Source organism: Mixophyes fleayi, chromosome 1 (genome assembly GCF_038048845.1).
Source record: "Mixophyes fleayi isolate aMixFle1 chromosome 1, aMixFle1.hap1, whole genome shotgun sequence".
In the NCBI taxonomy this organism is placed as follows: Eukaryota; Metazoa; Chordata; class Amphibia; order Anura; family Limnodynastidae; genus Mixophyes; species Mixophyes fleayi.
In genome coordinates, this window is record NC_134402.1 from 453,834,941 (window position 1) to 453,855,905 (window position 20,965).

At 43.2% G+C, this 20,965-nt stretch overlaps 1 protein-coding gene across 6 annotated transcripts in view; it reads right to left on the reverse strand.

Annotated features, from left to right (window-relative positions):
* Window positions 1-20,965, reverse strand: part of UNC13B (unc-13 homolog B) — a 211,880-nt gene that overhangs the window by 39,059 nt on the left and 151,856 nt on the right. For all 6 annotated transcript variants that reach the window (XM_075186722.1, XM_075186731.1, XM_075186711.1 and 3 more), the window contains 4 exons: window positions 20,526-20,667; window positions 5,333-5,502; window positions 3,449-3,564; window positions 208-371 (listed from right to left, as the gene is read on the reverse strand). In XM_075186722.1, coding sequence (XP_075042823.1) covers window positions 208-371; window positions 3,449-3,564; window positions 5,333-5,502; window positions 20,526-20,667 — 592 coding nt within the window. The remainder of the gene's footprint in view (window positions 1-207; window positions 372-3,448; window positions 3,565-5,332; window positions 5,503-20,525; window positions 20,668-20,965) is intronic.

A 20,965-nucleotide genomic window follows, 5' to 3' on the forward strand; every position in this document is an offset into this window, starting at 1 on the left:
CAAATAAGTATAAATCGGCGTCACTGCCAAAATCACAGCACAACACACATATATAAGCAACTGGGAGCAGTCAGGTGACATTTAACAACTAATAACTCGATTTCCAAAGAGAGCAACAAGGATCACAACAAGACTTGGCGTAATTAAGGTCACCGTCCTTCCCATCACACGCACTGAATCATAGATTGAGCCACCGCCTGTACTCACGTCATGGCTTGGTAAATAGACTCAATCCCATATCGCATGGCGAACTCGTCCACGATCTCCTGGGCCGTCTCATCGAAGTAAACTTTCCAGGCATCGTCGCCCTTGGCTTCCGGGATCTTCACCACCCCGCTGCCCTGTATGTCTGTGAGGTGATGAAACAGGTTCTGCAACAAGGACATAGAGAAGACTCATTACAATGCTACACACGTGTGCTATTATACACGCCAGGCACTAAGGATGTGCTGGTCTATTTCATACTTTGTGTGTTATTTCTCTGACCAAACCTCTTTAGACGTGTGTATTCCCTGTATACCCCCCACACCTAACTCAGGGGCACGATATATAACGCCAGCATCTCATTCTCTAATACGAATAGAGGAGCAGGAGAGTGTCAGCTCACAGGACTTGTGGAAAGGAACATAGGAAGAAAGCAACCTTAATTCTGGCAATCTTCATTCACTACAACTTTCTCTTACTCAGAGGTAGAGGCCGGTTTCCTGTATATAAATAATATAGCTATATTTGCACGTGCACTAACAATTTTGTACACGTTATTTTAGCTTTTCATCATAGACCAGCACATCCTTAATACATGGAGCGCAGGTAAAAAAATTTCCGTTTTCTGTCGGCATCCGTGTGGTCCGTACAAATGGCCGCCTCTGCCGACGGTCAGCAACACGTACATTCGTATACTAGCCAACTCTCCAGGAATGTCCGGGAGACTCCCGAAATTCGGGTAGGTCTCCCGGACTCCCGGGAGAGCAGGCAAATATCCCGCAAACGGCATCTTACTGTCAAAATGATACGATTCGCTGTGAATCGCGTCATTTTGGCCCCGCCTCCGCGACAAAAACAGCATTTTAACACGGGGCGTGGGCGGCCCGCCCCCCCCCCGTCCCCACCTGGGATCTTCCGGAAGCAAGTTTAAAAAGGTTGCCACTTAGGGTACATTGTAACAGGCCAAGATGTGTCTATTGTGGGGAGACAATTCGGAGATCTGAATATCTCCTATAAAACAAGGTAAGAGAACTCACAAAACATCTCCCAGACTCTGCTATAGGTGGGATACAGTTGGCGCAGGACGTTTATAAATAAGTATTCATTTGTAAAGGGCTCTTCGTTATAATGGATACCAGGAAAGCAGAGTGTCCTTAGGTGGAATAGAACACAACCTACAATGACTTTTCAGCTGTTTGTCCTATGAAAAAACTGCAGAAAATAGGAGCGCATTTACAAAGTATAATGTATAGCTATTAAAGATAGGGACTGGTATGTTATAAAGGCACCGAGCGAGACACAGAACTACTAAATGAGCACATGAAGAAATGTTTGATATTCTATAGGAGTGTATTGTTTCCAATTAACTCATAGAACGGTTCTCCCTGAGTCACGATTTCTTTGTTGGCCGCAGCGGTCCCTCAGAGCTGCCTAACAGGACTTATTTCGATATAAACCACATTTGATGCTGCGATGCTGTACACAGAAGGAGGCTTCATAATGTATTTTGGAATAATTGGCTTTAATGTGAAGTCGGACAAAGGTTTGGTCCGGTCTCCAGCAATTTAGCCAAGACATTACAATAATTTATGTGTAATTATCCTCCCAAGGATATCACTTAGACCACTGGCACTAATTTAATCCAGCCGACAATAAAAAGCCTTAGTTATTAGAGCTCTCAGGGGACGGGGATTTGAGCTGTGCAGAGGCCATGGAACTGTAGCGGAGATTCGTGCACACGGCGCTGTCAGACCAATCCTCGCTGGATGACCTTCACAATCTCTACAGGCGAGGGACCGGGATGTATTATTAGTCCCTGAGGTATAGAAACAGGTCTCAATAAAGAACTTATCAATTATACGTGGTGTTCTTTCATTTTATATGTAATGTGACTCAGAGGACAGTAAGCCCTTCAGAAAACAGAACGCTCTGGCGTCTAAATCGCGTCAGTCCTAGAGTCGGATTCCCCAGTAGGACAAAAACGCCAGAAAACGTTTTTCAACGAGCGCCACGTGAAACCTATCTAAATACAGATTCCTGTAACTAACACGTTGTATATATCACCTATTTTTACCATGCATCTTTATCTTTTTACATAGAGGTCAGTTATACACAGACTAGTAGGAAAGACAGACAGCATGGACTGCCCCTAAATGTGAGACCCCAAATCTAGGATGGGGCAAGGGCTCAGATGTAAGGGGGCTTTTCCTAGCTACAATGTTGTCGGTGCCGACTACGGAAATGAATAGAGGATTCCAAAAATGTGGCAATTATGCCAATGACACTACGGTGCTGGTTAAATGGACAGAGACTGACCCCTGCCTACAAAACCACAGAGTGATAGGGGGGCAGGTTGCCCACTATACGAGCTAGTGACATAGTAAGCGTTAAATTGCACTTGGTGATAGATGTATTTATTAGAGATTAAATAAATGGTGATGATGATGATGATTTCTGGGTATTCACAGTCATCTAAGATGTCGATAAGCTGGACTTTAGACTTCTGTTGTCAGAGAACAAGGTAATTTGTGTCCTTGCAACTATCAGAATTATGTGCACGATATAAAACGTAGCATCGATGGTTTGTCTGGTATATCCTCACGCTACATCATTATCTGGTGGCATGGTGCGCTGTGTACCGCAGTAATACGGTTTAATAACAAATCGGGGTACATATACATACATGGTGCGTAGTCATCATCATGTCAATTACTCTATAACAAATCTTTATATTTTTGAATTGTAATAAAAAGAATTCTGACGTTTCCATGACATCGTCTCCATAACCATCCTCCGTGTGGCCAGGATCACTTTGTAAGCACCTGTCTTTTAGAATCCCAATCGTAGTAAACAGACACTCCCTAACCACCTCAACTTCAAGCCCCTTTATTTCTTCTGGTTATATTTTCATGGAGTCGTCTTGTTCTCTCTTTTGCTTTTACCATCCGCTCCACTTTGCACAACAACCCACATTTGACCTCTTACATATAGATCAGTAGTATGAAAAATGACTACAACAAGCATTTCACACCACAGTATCTAAAGAAACAAATAGTGGCACAAAGAGAGGTCACAAATCTACTATAATTTGAGTTTTGTAAGGCAGGAAATTGTAGTTTTATTATATGGCAAATATTACTAGAGAGCCGGGGAGCAGGACCCCCCGGAGCTCCGAGATGGAGCTTACTGTCCGATACTAATAAGGACACCAGGAACCAGAGATAAATGTACAAGGACTACTCACCTCGTGGAGACACGTGTACTGCACGTGGTATGGTGCCACTTTCTCCTCTCCCTTAATTTCAACATTTATTTGTAACCGTATGGCCCCAGACACGGCAGACTTGTCTGTTCTTTTCTCTGAAGAGAACGTAAAGACAATGAGGGATTATTGCAGAGACCAGAAGTCAGTAAGCCAAGCTCAGCGGCACCAATACCAGCCTCACCTTCCAGGGAATATTGCACAGTTTGTGCAACTAAAGGAACTTTTATTCTACACAATCAATTGCTTAACTATACTTCATTACAAGTGTAATACTCCTTTATTGCATCTAACACTAACTAGAAGGAGTAACTATAGGTTATATCTGCATACTGTACTAAAACTGTTCATTATGTCATAAAAACTAAAATCCTAGCAGCTCTATACAAATGTACAAGCTCCTGCTGTACAAACTCCTGCTTTTTCTCTTTGTAGGTCACTATTAACAAGATAATTGGCCAACACTTTATTCTACTGCCCTATAGACAACATTTTTTAATTAATCAGCTTCTGTGAAGCACTAAAGATGCAGTCACGGGGCAGCAATCGCTCCTGAACAGCCAGAAATCCGTAGTGTTCTGTAAGGGTCACACCTGCTGCTGTAATATGGACTGAAGGAGAGACATTCAGCGCTGTAGATAGAATGTGGCGGCGAGATAATGTTTCCCATCCACTTTCACGTGTTATTATGGAAGCGCTTTAGTACTTAGAAAGCTGTTATTTTATATCTAGAAAAAAGTGCCACGTTCAATCACAGACATGTGACACCAAACTATGGGATGGGGTAGCTGTAACACACACACAGCTGGGCAGATTTCTAAATTGAATTTATGCTGGCTGGTGTCTCCTGTAGACAAGCAGATGTGTAAAAAAAAAAAACAAAAAAAAAACCCAGCATTTATAAATACTTTATTCCCACCAATAAAGCACAAAAAAAATGATTAATAACTTGGAGATAAAAGAGAGTAAGAACTCCCTTCTGATGTTGGGCCCTAGATTGAAATTGGGCCACCAGTTTGGACCCATATCAGCAACATAACCCGTATTGTTTCCAAGAATTACCCCCCAGCGCATGAGAAAGCCCCAAAGTGGTTACCACTAGCAGATGGATGAAATTCTTCCTCCATGGCCCTAAGATCTCCAAAGCTCACGGTAAAATGATCGCAGGTGAGCTACCCCAAGCGTAATGAGATTGGGGGGTCAGCAAGTCTTTTTTTTTTCCCCATTATTATTTCATTTGGACAAAAACTACAATTAACCCTTTATGATACCTGATATGAGGGATTCACATCTAGGGAGACACAGTCTCCTGCCCAGACTTTCCAGCAACCAATCAGTCTCTATTGTCAAAGCTTAGATAATAAAAGTAAACACCTGGGAGTAAATGTATCAAGCTGAGAGTTTTCCGGCGGGTTTGAAAAACCAATCAGATTCTAGCTATCATTTTTTTAGTACATTCTACAAAATGAAAGGTAGAATCTGATTGGTTGCTATAGGCAACATCTCCACTTTTCAAACTCGCCGAAAAACTCTCAGCTTGATACATTTACCCCCAGGTGTTTACTTTTGTTATGATAGTGAATATTAAATGAAGTTTGGTCATGATACGGGAATCTAAATGTACAGTATACAGAACCAGTGTATGTAAAAACATTATGAGGCGGCTTAACATACTGGGAGAATGTTTAATAAATTCCGTGACTGTGTATGTGGTCAGGCAGGAGATTCGTCCAATTCTGAGCACTAAAAAGTGTGGCGTTAGGAGCGGATCACCGCTAACAAATAACACGATGACATTGAAAGAGAACTAGGTAGAGAGGAGGGGATTGTGTAATCGTGTCTATATTCAAGATCAACACTGCTCACCCAAATTATACCACACGTCCATCTCCCCGCTGAGAGTCCGCACTTCGATGATGGTCTGTCCCAGGAAATCGTCCGATTCACGCTTGAGCCTCTGCTTAACCCGAGACTTGATGTCATCGTCCTCGTCCCAGACACGAACCTTGATCCGGTCTGAAGAGTTATGGCATTCGCTGGATAACAGAGAAAAGCAGCCAATGAAAAGAAGTCTACGGACAGGCGGTAATCTGCTAGAGCCACATTATATTCCAGCGTTTTGTGTTTACTGCCTTCAGCAATTCTATGTAAAAAAAACAACACTGGCAGCTAAAATCACCTGGGCCGCTTTTCATACCACATCCGAAACGGTTATAGAAGAGAAAAATATAGAACATTTATCTGCAAATAAAACTTCCCATGGCAGATCTCAGCGGCCATCAGGGCCGGATTAAGGGGGGGGCACAGGGGGCATGTGCCCCGGGCCCCCCTCTCTCAGGGGGCCCCCCGGGACCAGCTGTGGCTCTTTTTGCTGCCCCCAAATGTCAGTCTACAAGGGGCAGCACAGGGTTCCGTTTTTAAGTGCTCTCTTGGCACTATAAGCACAAGCATGCTTTTGCTTTTTTTTTTTTTGAGTGTTCTGGGCTTCCTTAGCTGCCGTGTAGATGACAGTGTGAGGAGGAGCAGAGAAGATCTGCCCTGCCTGTCTGTGGGGGATAAGGTAAGTTAAGATCTGCTGTGTGTGTGACTTTCTGTGTGTGTGACTGTGTCTGTGTGTGTTTCAGCCAGAGGAGGAGGCAATTATGAAAATGAAGGGGATAATTGTGGACAAGGAGGGGGTGATTTATGGACAAGGAGAGGGGGTGATTTATGGACAAGGAGAGGGGGTGATTTATGGACAAGGAGAGGGGGTGATTTATGGACAAGGAGAGGGTGATTTATGGACAAGGAGAGGGTGATTTATGGACAAGGAGAGGGGGTGATTTATGGACAAGGAGAGGGGGTGATTTATGGACAAGGAGAGGGGGTGATTTATGGACAAGGAAGGGGTGATTTATGGACAAGGAGGGGGTGATTTATGGACAAGGAAGGGGTGATTTATAGACAAGGAGAGGGGGTGATTTATGGACAAGGAGAGGGTGATTTATGGACAAGGAGAGGGGGTGATTTATAGACAAGGAGGGGGTGATTTATGGACAAGGAGGGGGTGATTTATGGACAAGGAGAGGGGGTGATTTATGGACAAGGAGGGGGTGATTTATGGACAAGGAGAGGGGATGATTTATGGACAAGGAGAGGGGGTGATTTATGGACAAGGAGAGGGGGTGATTTATAGACAAGGAAGGGGTGATTTATGGACAAGGAGAGGGGATGATTTATGGACAAGGAGAGGGGGTGATTTATAGACAAGGAAGGGGTGATTTATGGACAAGGAGAGGGGGTGATTTATGGACAAGGAGAGGGGGTGATTTATAGACAAGGAAGGGGTGATTTATGGACAAGGAGAGGGGATGATTTATGGACAAGGAGAGGGGGTGATTTATGGACAAGGAGAGGGGGTGATTTATGGACAAGGAGGGGGTGATTTATGGACAAGGAGGGGGTGATTTATGGACAAGGAGAAGGGGTGATTTATAGACAAGGAGAGGGGGTGATTTATAGACAAGGAGAGGGGGTGATTTATGGACAAGGAAGGGGTGATTTATGGACAAGGAAGGGGTGATTTATAGACAAGGAGGGGGTGATTTATGGACAAGGAGAGGGTGTGATTTATGGACAAGGAAGGGGTGATTTATAGACAAGGAGGGGGTGATTTATGGACAAGGAAGGGGTGATTTATAGACAAGGAGAGGGGGTGATTTATGGACAAGGAAGGGGTGATTTATAGACAAGGAGGGGGTGATTTATGGACAAGGAGAGGGTGATTTATGGACAAGGAGAGGGGGTGATTTATAGACAAGGAGAGGGGGTGATTTATGGACAAGGAAGGGGTGATTTATGGACAAGGAGAGGGGGTGATTTATAGACAAGGAGAGGGGGTGATTTATGGACAAGGAAGGGGTGATTTATGGACAAGGAAGGGGTGATTTATGGACAAGGAAGGGGTGATTTATAGACAAGGAGAGGGGGTGATTTATAGACAAGGAGAGGGGGTGATTTATAGACAAGGAGAGGGGGTGATTTATAGACAAGGAGAGGGGGTGATTTATGGACAAGGAGAGGGTGATTTATGGACAAGGAGAGGGTGATTTATGGACAAGGAGAGGGGGTGATTTATAGACAAGGAGAGGGGGTGATTTATGGACAAGGAAGGGGTGATTATGGACAAGGAAGGGGTGATTTATGGACAAGGAAGGGGTGATTTATAGACAAGGAGAGGGGGTGATTTATAGACAAGGAGAGGGGGTGATTTATGGACAAGGAAGGGGTGATTTATGGACAAGGAAGGGGTGATTTATAGACAAGGAGAGGGGGTGATTTATGGACAAGGAAGGGGTGATTTATAGACAAGGAGGGGGTGATTTATGGACAAGGAGAGGGGGTGATTTATAGACAAGGAGAGGGGGTGATTTATGAACAAGGAGGGTGTGATTTATGGACAAGGAGGGAATGATTTATGGACAAGGAGAAGGGGTGATTTATGGACAAGGAGAGGGGGTGATTTATGGACAAGGAAGGGGTGATTTATGGACAAGGAGGGGGTGATTTATGGACAAGGAGGGGGTGATTTATGGACAAGGAGGGAATGATTTATGGACAAGGAGAAGGGGTGATTTATGGACAAGGAGAGGGGGTGATTATGGACAAGGAGGGAATGATTTATGGACAAGGAGAAGGGGTGATTTATGGACAAGGAGAAGGGGTGATTATGGACAAGGAGGGGGTGAATATACAAATAGAGGGGGTTGCAGAGTGACAACCCAGGAAGGGAAACCAACGCTGATGAGAAGGGGGTTGAAGATGCTAAGTAGGTGGGGAATGAGGAGTGAGAGGGAAGATAGAGAATTAAGATGAAGAGGATTGAGGAGTGGGATGTTGGGGATATAAATGGAGAACAGAGAAGTACGATGTGCTCAGACCTAGATTGTCTATTTATTGTGGACCCTCTCTCCATGCCCCAGGGAAGTAGCTTTTCTAAAAGTGGGCATTATGATAAAAATTACAAAATTATGGCATAATGTACAAAATGTAATATGCCTCCATGCTAGCTCTGTTGCCTTGCAACAAATCAGTCCTGCTAGTGCTTAGCTGGACTAGGCTGTTAGGGATAACCAATATATACTTACATATAGTAAGGTTATTTTGTTAATTATTTGTGGAGTGATTGTGAGGTATTTAATGTGTGCTTGAGTTTGGGGAGGAGTGCTATTTATTAAATGTGAATATGAATTATAAAATGTTGGCAATGGTTTTGAAAAATAGGTTTATTTATTACATGTAAACTCTATTCATTTATACCAGGCTGTTTGGTGGGGAGGGAAATAAGTTTATTAAATGTGTACGCTATTAATTTAATGTCGGGGCTGCTTGGGGAAAATAGTTCTATTATTAAAAGTGAATAGTATTAATTTAATTCCAAATTTGGGGCTGGTTGCAGGGAGGGAGGCCTAATTATTAAAGGGGGTGCTATTGATTTATTAACAGGACTCTTTGGGGACTCCTAAACTTTATGTACCTGTTTTTGATTCAAAATAGGGCCCCGACATCCCAGAATCTACACAAACGGCAACTGAGCTTAAGACACCAGCAGCCACAGGTGGTGAAAGCGACAACAGCAGGTAGGGGAGACCAGGACCATCTTCCAACTGTTCTCAATATGGTGGGACTGTCCAGAATTTGGGTGACTGTCTCACTTAGTCAGGATTTGGTCTGACTACAAGGATAGTTGGGAGATATGTCCTACTTCACACTGTTATGCTTGTAAAGGCAGAGTTGTGTGCATCTAACAGTAGTGCACATAGCATTGCCTGTTTATTTGTTTAAAATTAATATCATATTCGACAATATGGGGCCCCCCTGTCTTAAGTGCCCCGGGCCCCCCAGAACCTTAATCCAGCTCTGGCGGCCATAGATTACCCATCTTATTCTCAACACAGGAAAGGAAGGAGAAGAGTAGGAGAGAAACTTAATTAAATGGAACAAAAAAAAACCCACAAAAAAATAAAACCCCCACATTAAAATTGTCCCCGAGTTGGATACAAAATAATTAGAAAGTAATAATCCATGCAGACATTAAATCATGTTTAATTACACAGTTCAACACAGCCAATTACCAAAATGTAATATTTGGGTAATGTCCTTCTAACCAGCGATACCTGAAAACCGGGACCTCAAAATCCAGTCCCAGGCGGTGGGATTATGTACGAATGTACAAGGTGCGGTCTGACATTTCTGCAATCAAACCTTATTCTAAGGAAATATCAGCAATAATCCTAAAACCTGCTCCTTACAAAGGAGAATGCCATCTTTAAATATTATCTGTAACAAAGCTAATACTTCCAGAATAAACATGTCCGTTTAGATTTTATCATCATTACATTTTTACTATTCCTAAATGCAGCACTGGTGGGGGTGGGCATCCTGGGGAGACGTTAAAGCTCTGTGTGCAATGATTGTGGCAATAAACTACAACTCCCATCAGCCATTGCAGGCATCCTATAACACTAAACACCGTATCTCTCCCCCATGGCTTTACTGTGCTGTCCTGAGCCCAGGATGAACCCTGCAGAGATCCAACAGCTGCAGAGAAGAAAACACAAAATGGAAATTGAAGGGGAAAGGGTTGATCCAAAATCCCAATAAAATAACTGTGAAACTACAATTATAAACTATCCCTTCTATTGAGGGACAATATCTTGGTATTTTCTAATTGTTATATTAAACAAATCTTGGAGAAAAGAACTCCGTTCTCCCCATGTACTCCAGGAGCTGGTCCACAGTAATCTAAGTGACCTTATTTCTCTGGGAATATAACAGTCTGCAGAAAACCTAAGGATAGAGCAACGCTCTGCAGTGAACTCTTTCAGCTCCCGCAACGTCCATCCCTGACTCGGAATCACTTTGATAAGATATAAGCTGGGATTCTGACAGACCAAAGATGATCACACCCCATTTGCATCGCAGCATCTTGGGGGATTCTCTCATCAGAAAACATCTAAGGGGTTACACACGGGCACGGAAATAGAATATGCTAAATACATTCCAACTATAAACAGCCACAGAAACTTCTTACCCGTTCAGCTCTTTTCAACTACTGTTTATATGCTGAATCTCAAATGATCTTAATCATCCCACCATCTCTATCTATAAAAGTCAACTTTCTGATCCCTCTCCATTCAGACCCTCTGTGTATACAGTCCACTTATTACTAAGTATATACCCAGGACTTAGAATGTCTGATATCACCAGCTCACAGCAGCGGAATGTCGCTCTTTATAACTAATAAGGATATATTAGCAGGAAGATGAACAAACTTGCAAAATCAGAGTGAAACTTTAACACATACGGAAGAAGCGTTCAATGAAAGAAGGTGAGCGGGGCCTGGTCACCAGAGCTTACAATTTAAAGTAGTAAAGAAAGAAGCCAGTGCCGCAGTTTGAGTCTCCTGGGTCTCGTAGGGTACCTGGCTTATGGCCCCCCTAACTCTCAAGCCCCCCTCCATTGTCCAGTGAAGCTCCCGCTCCCTTCTATATAGAAACTCCCCAACCATGATTCTCCTGCTACCAGCGAGAGCCAACACATGACGTCTAGAGGTTCTCTGTGGAGCTTTGAGCATTGCAGTCATCACAGAGACGAGGCGCCAAGTTTGCCTCTCTGACCACAAACGCTTAACTCACAATGACTGCTTCTATAAGAGTGATGCCTATATTATACATAGATACAACACATCAATAACCCATTACAGCCAGAATAAAGTTAATATTGTATTTTAAATATGGGACAGTGTTGAGAAGCGCCAAGGGAAGGGGGGGGGGGGGGGTAAGAAGATTGGGCGGTATATAAACAGCATTAGTTTATGCGGTTACTGTATCGGGAAAGTCTCCTGATCCCGAGCCGACTTCACAATCTGTTGCTGAGCAACAAGAGGGAAATGTAACTGCACATCTAGGTTACAAGACGATCCCCGGTTCCACTAAAGAGGTCATTTAAATATTCTATTAATCTACTTATTCAATCATTACAGACTACAGAGGTCACTTACCTTTTACATATACATGGAATTTTATATGCAGGAACACACACTGGAGGGAATAGGTTATATGAAATTATAGGAAGTGCTTAATATTGCTTTGTTTTTTTTTACTTTTGATCCAAAAATGGAAAAAAAAAGCCTGATATCATTTTGATTTGAGAGGTGAAGTAGGCTTGGAAATTGGTATTACTTCAACGGGAGTGGGGGGGGGGGGGAATTATATCCTCTTCATTAGATACAGGTATCTCATCAAGTACCATCCCTAACCCTCCCCACCAGATACACATCTCCTGTCCAGATTGTCTAATCAATGGTCATCAATACCCTCATCTTCCTGCGTTAAACACATTGTCTTATCAAATGCCATCAGCCCATGGGACACAGGTTGTCTAAGTGACACCAGGTCTCCTCATCATGGATGTAAGAGGACGGAGGTTACCAGGATGACACCTAAATATACAACCTGGGCAGGAGACTGTAGTTATTGTACCATGTCCAGTCCACAGGACACAGACATGGACATTGACAGAGGTAAAGTGATATAATCAAAAATATTATGCAAGATATCCACAAACAAGTCTCTGAACATTTGGCACAAAAGTGTATAATGGAACAAGACGCAGGACGGCGTCTGAAAGGATTCCCCACAGTGGTTGTGTTTTGTCAAACAAATCGTGTACATAACAGCCTATTATATTCCACCAAGAATCCAGTGGTTCATATCTCTCACAGCCGCGTGGGCAAAGACTGTACAAGACCTAGCCAAGGGCCAGGAAAACAAATGCTCTCTCTCTGGTCAGATCTGCTATCCTCACTGGGGATCTTTGTCTGGTCAGATCAGCTATCCTCACTGATGATCTTTCCCTGGTCAGATGTGGTATCCTCACAGGGGGGATCTTTCCCTGGTCAGATCAGCTATCCTCACTGGGGATCTTTCCCTGGTCAGATGTGCTATCCTCACAGGGGGGATCTTTCCCTGGTCAGATGTGGTATCCTCACTGGGGATCTTTCCCTGGTCAGATGTGGTATCCTCACTGGGGATCTTTCTCTGGTCAGATGTGGTATCCTCACTGGGGATCTTTCTCTGGTCAGATGTGGTATCCTCACTGGGGATCTTTCTCTGGTCAGATCAGCTATCCTCACTGGGGATCTTTCCCTGGTCAGATCTGCTATCCTCACAGGGGGGATCTTTCCCTGGTCAGATGTGGTATCCTCACTGGGGATCTTTCTCTGGTCAGATGTGGAATCCTCACTGGGGATCTTTCTCTGGTCAGATCTGCTATCCTCACTGGGGATCTTTCTCTGGTCAGATGTGCTACCCTCACTGGGGATCTTTCTCTGGTCAGATCTGCTATCCTCACTGGGGATCTTTCTCTGGTCAGATGTGCTATCCTCACTGGGGATCTTTCTCTGGTCAGATGTGCTATCCTCACTGGGGATCTTTCTCTGGTCAGATCTGCTATCCTCACTGGGAATCTTTCTCTGGTCAGATGTGCTATCCTCACTGGGGATCTTTCTCTGGTCAGATCTGCTATCCTCACTGGGGATCTTTCTCTGGTCAGATGTGCTATCCTCACTGGGGATCTTTCTCTGGTCAGATCTGCTATCCTCACTGGGGATCTTTCTCTGGTCAGATCTGCTATCCTCACTGGGGATCTTTCTCTGGTCAGATCTGCTATCCTCACTGGGGATCTTTCTCTGGTCAGATCTGCTATCCTCACTGGGGATCTTTCTCTGGTCAGATCTGCTATCCTCACTGGGGATCTCTCTCTGGTCAGATGTGCTATCCTCACTGGGGATCTTTCTCTGGTCAGATCTGCTACCCTCACTGGGGATCTTTCTCTGGTCAGATCTGCTACCCTCACTGGGGATCTTTCTCTGGTCAGATCTGCTATCCTCACTGGGGATCTCTCTCTGGTCAGATGTGCTATCCTCACTGGGGATCTCTCTCTGGTCAGATCTGCTATCCTCACTGGGGATCTAATTCCCGGTTCCAATCCACGGGCTATAGACTGTATAATTATAAGGTGGCACAGATAACAAGGGCGATATTCAGTTCACTGGTTGTGGATCTTACAGACAATTGTAGCCAATATATTCCAAATCAAACATACGTCCCGGATAACATCTATAAGGTTAATGTATAGACACAAATAATGTAATTCCAATACTGTAATAACTTATAAGCAGGAAAGTCAAACATTTTAAGGTGTTCAGATTGTGACCCAGTTCATATTGATGACACAACAGATGAGAGATTTTTTTTAGTTATTAAATCGGAGTCAATTATTAGGGCTAGGAGCCTGTGTAGGGTACACTACACTGCAACACTTTGGAAAACACAACTGTCATGTTACAGCTTTGTCACTTGGGTGAACCAGTGTTCGTCCACATTGAGGCCCGTCACAAAAAGTGTTAATATTATTTCTTCCTAGACAACTCCTCGGCAAGTTTTCATGTAAAAGAGGACCAGCAGATGAAAAATGCCAGAGACGCATTGAAATTGTAACAAAAGAGATGGTTTACTACGATTAAAGTAACTGACATTTTGTTGCAATCTGGATTACACTAATTCTACATTTTCCAATGTATTTGTACAATTGATATTTATATTTGCGCTCTGTTGATATATTCAGCGGTGAAAATGCTCCGATCTGGTCTGTGATCTTTGTCGCTGATCCACGGTGTGATGTGACTCAATACACGGATTAGTACGTTCTGTTTACACAATATGTATGCCAAGTAATAACTACGTGTGACAGCAAACAAAATAGCGTGCTCACAAGGTGGAAATGTGTTCGGATAAGTGGAATGACTGACAAACCAGCAGATCCAACCTACCTCTCCCTTCTCCCACCACCTTCCCCATTCTGCCTAATTGGGGATTTCACACTGGACTTTTAACTTTACAGCAATGTAGGATCATCATTAAATGCTAAGAACAGTATATAGTAGAAGTAGTAGAAGATGATTCCTCTTGTGCATCTCGGCTACGGATGTGAGCTGTGACTGCGCGTTATCAGCAACGTATCATTCACATGTGACTGTGTCCAGAGAACTTATAACAGACCATGCGGAGGTTTAATCAACACCTTCCCTCTGAGACTTGTACACAAAGTATGTGTGCTGGGAAAGGTTAATGGACTTATCAGGGGGAGATGATAAATATACCAGACGCAGTGACAGTGGTAAGATGAACGTCCGGCCACACTCCCGGACAGCGGCTAATGTGACCAGAAGTCACAGAGAAAGGCTCCGTTATAATAACCTGCAGAGATGGTAAAGTAATAAGAGGCGGTGACAGAGCTGTGACCTAGATGTAGACATAAAGTAATGCTGCAGTACATATTATGTCATTATGTGCCATAATTATAGACATGAGTATGTCACCGTTCTCCTGGTTCTGTGATCGCACCACGAATGTCCAGTCACCTACTGACAATGGAGCCCGTCGTTGCCAAAATTCATGACTGCGCAATTCAGTAGGAGTCAATGAGGCGTGAAGCCTTGCAGATTGAGGCTACATATTAGTCCAACTCAAATAGCTGTTTCCACTGGGTGTTATGGCGACAAGTACATTCTAAGGGACCACTGAACATTTCAGACAGGAACCATGATGGTAAAATAGATTGCTCAGGAGTATCCCGACATACCACAGCAGCTGTGTTTAAGAGTAAAGCTCCCTCACCCGCCCCATTGCAGACAGCTGAGGACCCATCAACCTCCCCACAAGAGTGTCCTGATGGGACCTGCAGTCATTTGAGCTGCTGTGACATCACTGCCTCACATATGAATCTACCAATCCCAACAGTAGATTTCTGCAGAGCAGTTTGGTCACTCACTGTTTACTCCGTTAGCGAAGCATCCCACTCCTAACATGTCAATCTGCTGCAGGTGGAGGACAAGAACCCTTCCGTGTATACAATTCAGATCCGGTACGCGCAGCCTTTGATACATATAGAATCGATTATGAAAAGTGAAGTAGCATACAGGACAGAAGTGTTGTACAGATGTTGAACTTTGAAACACTAGAACACGGTCAAGGTTTAAAACTTTCCAAATTTAGCACCAGTGATGGTCCCGGGAAATTGGGATCAGTTACAAGTTATAGACAAATATTGCGTATTGTAAGTGCTAGCTCAATGAGATCTGACCGTTGAAAACACACCGACTTGTACAGCATAAAACATTGTACGACGGTATTATTTAACACAAGAAATAATATGTAAGTGCAGCGCAGCGTAGTCTTGCTGTGTAAAGTTACACTATGGGGACTGAATCGTACGTATCGATTAATGTATTCCCCATAGCCCCCGATTACTGGATGGTACAGTCTCTGAAATAGAGGTCAGGCCGTTCCACCTTCTGTGACCCAATTTCCATATTTATAAGTATCGAACTGAAAGAATAGTAACGGGAATAATAGAACACTACGAAGTACAAGCTTTGTAAAAAATCTGATGCATTATAAATCTTCTTCCTGAACTCAACAAAATATTGCAACTCATTTTATACCACTAACGTGGTTCAGAGGTGGACGATGGTATAAGTGGTCTCTTGGGTGTTGGAGGAGTTCAGATAACAACTAATCCAGCTAAATAGATTATTTCTTCTCTGCATGGTTGGGGACATCCTAAAAACAAGACCTGTGGATAATTGAGGAAGCCTAATCTAGACAAAGCCTTTATCCGTGACTGGACATATTTTACGGATGGCTTTTTATGCATCCTGTCAGGGTCGCTGGGTGATCTGATCTTAGCCGGAGAGTTGATAAGCTGACAACACACTGATTCCCCTGTAGGAGTCCTCAGGGGACCGATGTTGGAATCACTAGACAATATCGCACACTGAGGGCTGTGTGTGTTTTAGCAGAGAACCAGATGACTGGGGAACTGAATTCCAACGAGATGAACAATGTATAAATACGCCGACTTATGACATTAATTGTAGGATGTTATTTATCCACAGAGAAATTCTAGTTTCAGTTCATTTTGCACAATGAATCATTAGCGGTTTAATGTCGCTCTGCAAATAGCAAGTGTGAACCGAGCACAATGGAAAATTACAGCTAATCAGTGGGACCATGACTTTTGCTTCACATAAGGAGACATATGGAAAGGTTTGGACAGAAGCGCAGGATTTAACACCATCAGTGCCTCTGGGGAGGAGCATCTTAAACTGTAGATAGAGCAGAATAATAGTAATCCCTGCAACAACTACTCTTCTTAGCTTACTGCTTATTGTGTTAAAGAAAAATACATCTAAAGCTCTGAATGAGCAGAAGTGTCCGTTATAGGGATCAATGATCCCCGAGACAATTTTATAAGCGGTTTTAAGGCACTTTATCTGAAAGTAATCTGTCAAAACTATGGAAATCTGTGTATATCACCAATAATTTGAGTCTTTGTTGTCAGTACAGTAGTTGTACTGTTTGTTGCTTGTTCAATGGAGTGTAACCTGATCTCTGAGCCAGTCAGTCATCAAGCTCCTCGATGGTCATGTGATGGCAGAGAAAGGGGGGAGGCTTCATTTATAAATGCACTTGCTCAGAAAAGGGGCATTGCTAATCCTCTCTGCAATATACATCATGTGACTTCTTATCATGGTAAACACGATGCCATGCTTGTAGGCTCATTCAGTGTCTCTACCTCTGGCACATCCTTCCCTCCATTTCATCTGTTGGGGTCCTACAATGCTCTTTATAGTCCGCTGCCTTTCTCACTTTACACCTCCTCTCTTGGGGAACCAATTCCCTTATTCGGCCTCCAGTACCACCTCTATGCTGACAACACCCCCACCTACATCTCTTGCCCTGACCTATTCTTTACTCTTCTGTAACTAACGGTCTGTCTACTATCTCCACATGGATGTCCCAACGTGACCTAATGCTCAACTTGTCCAAAACCAGAGCTCATCATCTTCCCTCCTCCCAGCATCACCACCTTCCCACAAATCTCCCTCACTGTCAATAACACCACAATGTCCTCACTCACCCAAGTTGACAGCCTTGGCATCAAACCTCTAATTCTCACACTCAGTCCTGTCATCTCCACCGTAGAAATATACTTCGTATACGCCCATTTCCTTCCCTACTATTCCTGATTAGACTCTCAAACAGCCTTACGAATCTTTAAATGTTCTCTGAAATCCCATCTCTTTATTAGACTTTAATCTACTCCCACCTATACTACTCACACTAATGCACACTCACAACCGTCCCAATCTCCACTCTGAGCCACACTCGCTCCTCTTGTTTCAGCTGTGCCCTCTAGAATGTAAGCTCTGTAATGAGCAGGGTCCTCCATACCCTCTGTTTTCATGTCTGCGTTTATATTGTCTACCTTGTATGTCCTGTGTTATGTACCTTCTGTCTTCCCCCATTTGTCTGGCATTGTATAATACTGATTTTTATACAGGGAATTGCGACTTTTTAAGGGCAACAACAAAAATACAACATACAGCATCCATCAAATCTACACTATCAGGGAATCCAGATTGTTATCAGGAACACTATGATTTGGTCATTGGCCAATGTAATCCTGCAAGTGGGTGGAAATAGTTTCTTGAGTTCTAATAAACCGGCCGATCATTTACAAGTCATCTACAAAGGTCTGCATTTAAAAGAGCATCTTGGATTGAACTTTGAATAAAATCTTACTAGAAAGTTTTCTACCACTACAAAAGTTGTATGGACTTTAATTCACATACAGGTGCATTTAACACCATGATTTTCCTACCTGAGGACGACAGGAACCAGACATCACTACTTTGTGCTGTTGGGGGATCCTACTCCTTTTATTATATAACGGTCTACACTCACCCACTTCAAGACAGAGGACATTCCGGATAAACAGGAGATGAAGACTGACTATAGTATTGGCACCTTTTTGTATTCAAATACACCTTAAAAGCCATGTTTGATGCACAGTACAGGCAGTCTGAGCTGCACATTATATGACGCCCGCTAGTATAGGGAGTAACACAAACCAAATGGAATAAGTACAAGGTCAGGAGTGTGTGATGTACTGTACACCAGCATCATCTCACCCACCGGCACCTCCAGGATAATAATATACAGCAATGGCTGTAGTGTAAGAGATGTGTTGTCAGCCTCAGGCCCATGACTAAGCGACGAGACCTCGTTACATGAGAGCCGAGCTTAGCCAGGGATTAAACCTCGCTGTGATCTAACGCTGCCGCACACGGCCCCTCGCAGCGCCCGGGGGCCCTTCTCCTACATAACAAATTCCCACATTCACAACAGTCCAGGGAGAGAAGTAGAAGATCTTACTGAGCAATCACAATGTCCTCGTTATTACACACACGCGGCCATGAGAGGCGACCTACAGAGAACATCAAATAAAACCTCAATACACAAGTTTTATAATGGTGTGCGCAACTAAATGTAACGCAACTTGATCATTTATTGCATTAGGGAAAAAATTATAGTCTACGTACAGTTATATAATGTTGCTATATGAACTCTTTATAACATGCAGTTGCTATTTTTGTCATTCAAGAGGTTTAGTTAGAGAAGCTGAAATAAGCTAACCCCTCCCTCTAGAATGCAAGCTCTTATGGGCAGGGTCCTCTTTCCCTACTGTCTCTTGTCTGTCTACTGTTCCTCAAATGTCTTTGTCACCTCTTCTGCTGCAGTCTGTGTGAGTACCTGCAGTGTTACTCACACTCCGCTGCTAAGATGTAATGCTTTTTCTTGTATCTGAGATCTTGCTCACTGTATTAGTTACGTCTTCTATGTATATATACACGATTGTCTGGGGCTACGGAATCTGTGGCGGCCTATAAATAAATAAGCAGAACACTGGGTGGTTTTCACCTACTCTCCGCTTCTGAAAGACGCCTTCGCAATACTAGAAATGTGGCGAGCCCACTGTGCAAAAGTATAAACATCAAAGTCCAACCTCTTTGCACTTTAGAACAGACATTTAATTCAACTTTTCGGTTATTCTGCTAAAAAACATGCTGTTTTTAGCCTCATTTAAATGTAAAATTAATCCTGCAATGGAGGAGACATTACAGTTGTACAACGTGCGGCACTTCTGAGTGCTTGAAGCTTTGTTTTACACCTAGAAACGCATTTCTCCGCTGAAGAGAACCTGGAAGGTGCAAAACGAATCGCATTAAAAGTCAACTCCGCCAGTGCTGAACTGTTGACAAGCCCTTTACAGAGTGGAAACGGCTGTACGCCCTAACACACAGCAAGGAACACCCCTAAAAACATGCTGGTTCCACCCCTCTGTCCCATTTCAATAATCTATGGAGCCACAGTGGCTCTTACCTGTTGAAATGCACAGCATAACTTAACCAAACAGGGCCAGTCACAGGGGTTAAAATGAAACAGCAGCAGCAAGGTCAATCATGGTATATACCGCACATCTGAATATCGGAGAGGAGTTTATATCACTGTGTCAATGTCACTGAATGTGAAAAAACTGTCTAAAAATACGGCAGGATGCGGTGAGCAACTGATGAATTATAAACTAAAACGAGCCGTCTGCAACATTTATGAAAGTAAAAACCATGTAAAACATATTTGTACATTTAATTACATAAAAATTTGGTTCCTGATGCAAACTATTTGCAATCTGGGTATTAGAGACAAAACTCTATGGGTCAAGTGGAGCGATGCGGAATGAAAAACAAGAGGCTCCAGATACAGGTACTCTGGCTCCAGCAGAAATAGTCAGCACACAGTATATAATAAAGATAAAATAAATATAGCAATTAATATTGGAGTTGTGTACATTCATTATATATTTAGATACTTTGTTACTATTTATCAGCTATGACTACGGGCTTCACTGTAGCACAAAGCATCTGTTCTGATAACATATCGAACAAAGATTGGATATTTTCAGTTCAGGTTCCGTCCCTACAGCGTGCAGACATTGCCTACATGACAAACCCCACAAAGACGACCTCTAGTACACCCAGTAAAAATAATGACACATTAATATTAAACACCTCAGCACGAGCCGCATATACTATGGTAATCGCAGAACTTACAAATGGAATTTCTCCTCCCACACCGGATTCAGGTTGCCGTATATCGTCTTGGTTCTCTTCTTGGTCTTTCCCACTTGTACGGTGACATAGGGATCGCTCGAGCCGGTCTTGTCCTTGGCTTGAAGGCCCTGAGCGCAGAGAACTGGGAGGGAGGAAAGATGAGGGTGAGATTAGCTGACGTACGATGTTTGATTCAACAAGTATTTTCAACTAAAGAGAAAACCAGCTCCTAAGTACAGTCTGGTAATTCTGCAATAATCTGTACTCACAACTCCCAGGCACCTCACAAGCTTACAATCTAATTATTGTAGTACACCCCACAAGAGAGACATAGCGGCACATCTAAGGCTACAAAGGAGACGACACTGAGATTTGAACGAGGTCTTCTAAATCAACAAAAGGAAAATAAATACCCCAAGCATGAAAGATGGAAATTAGCA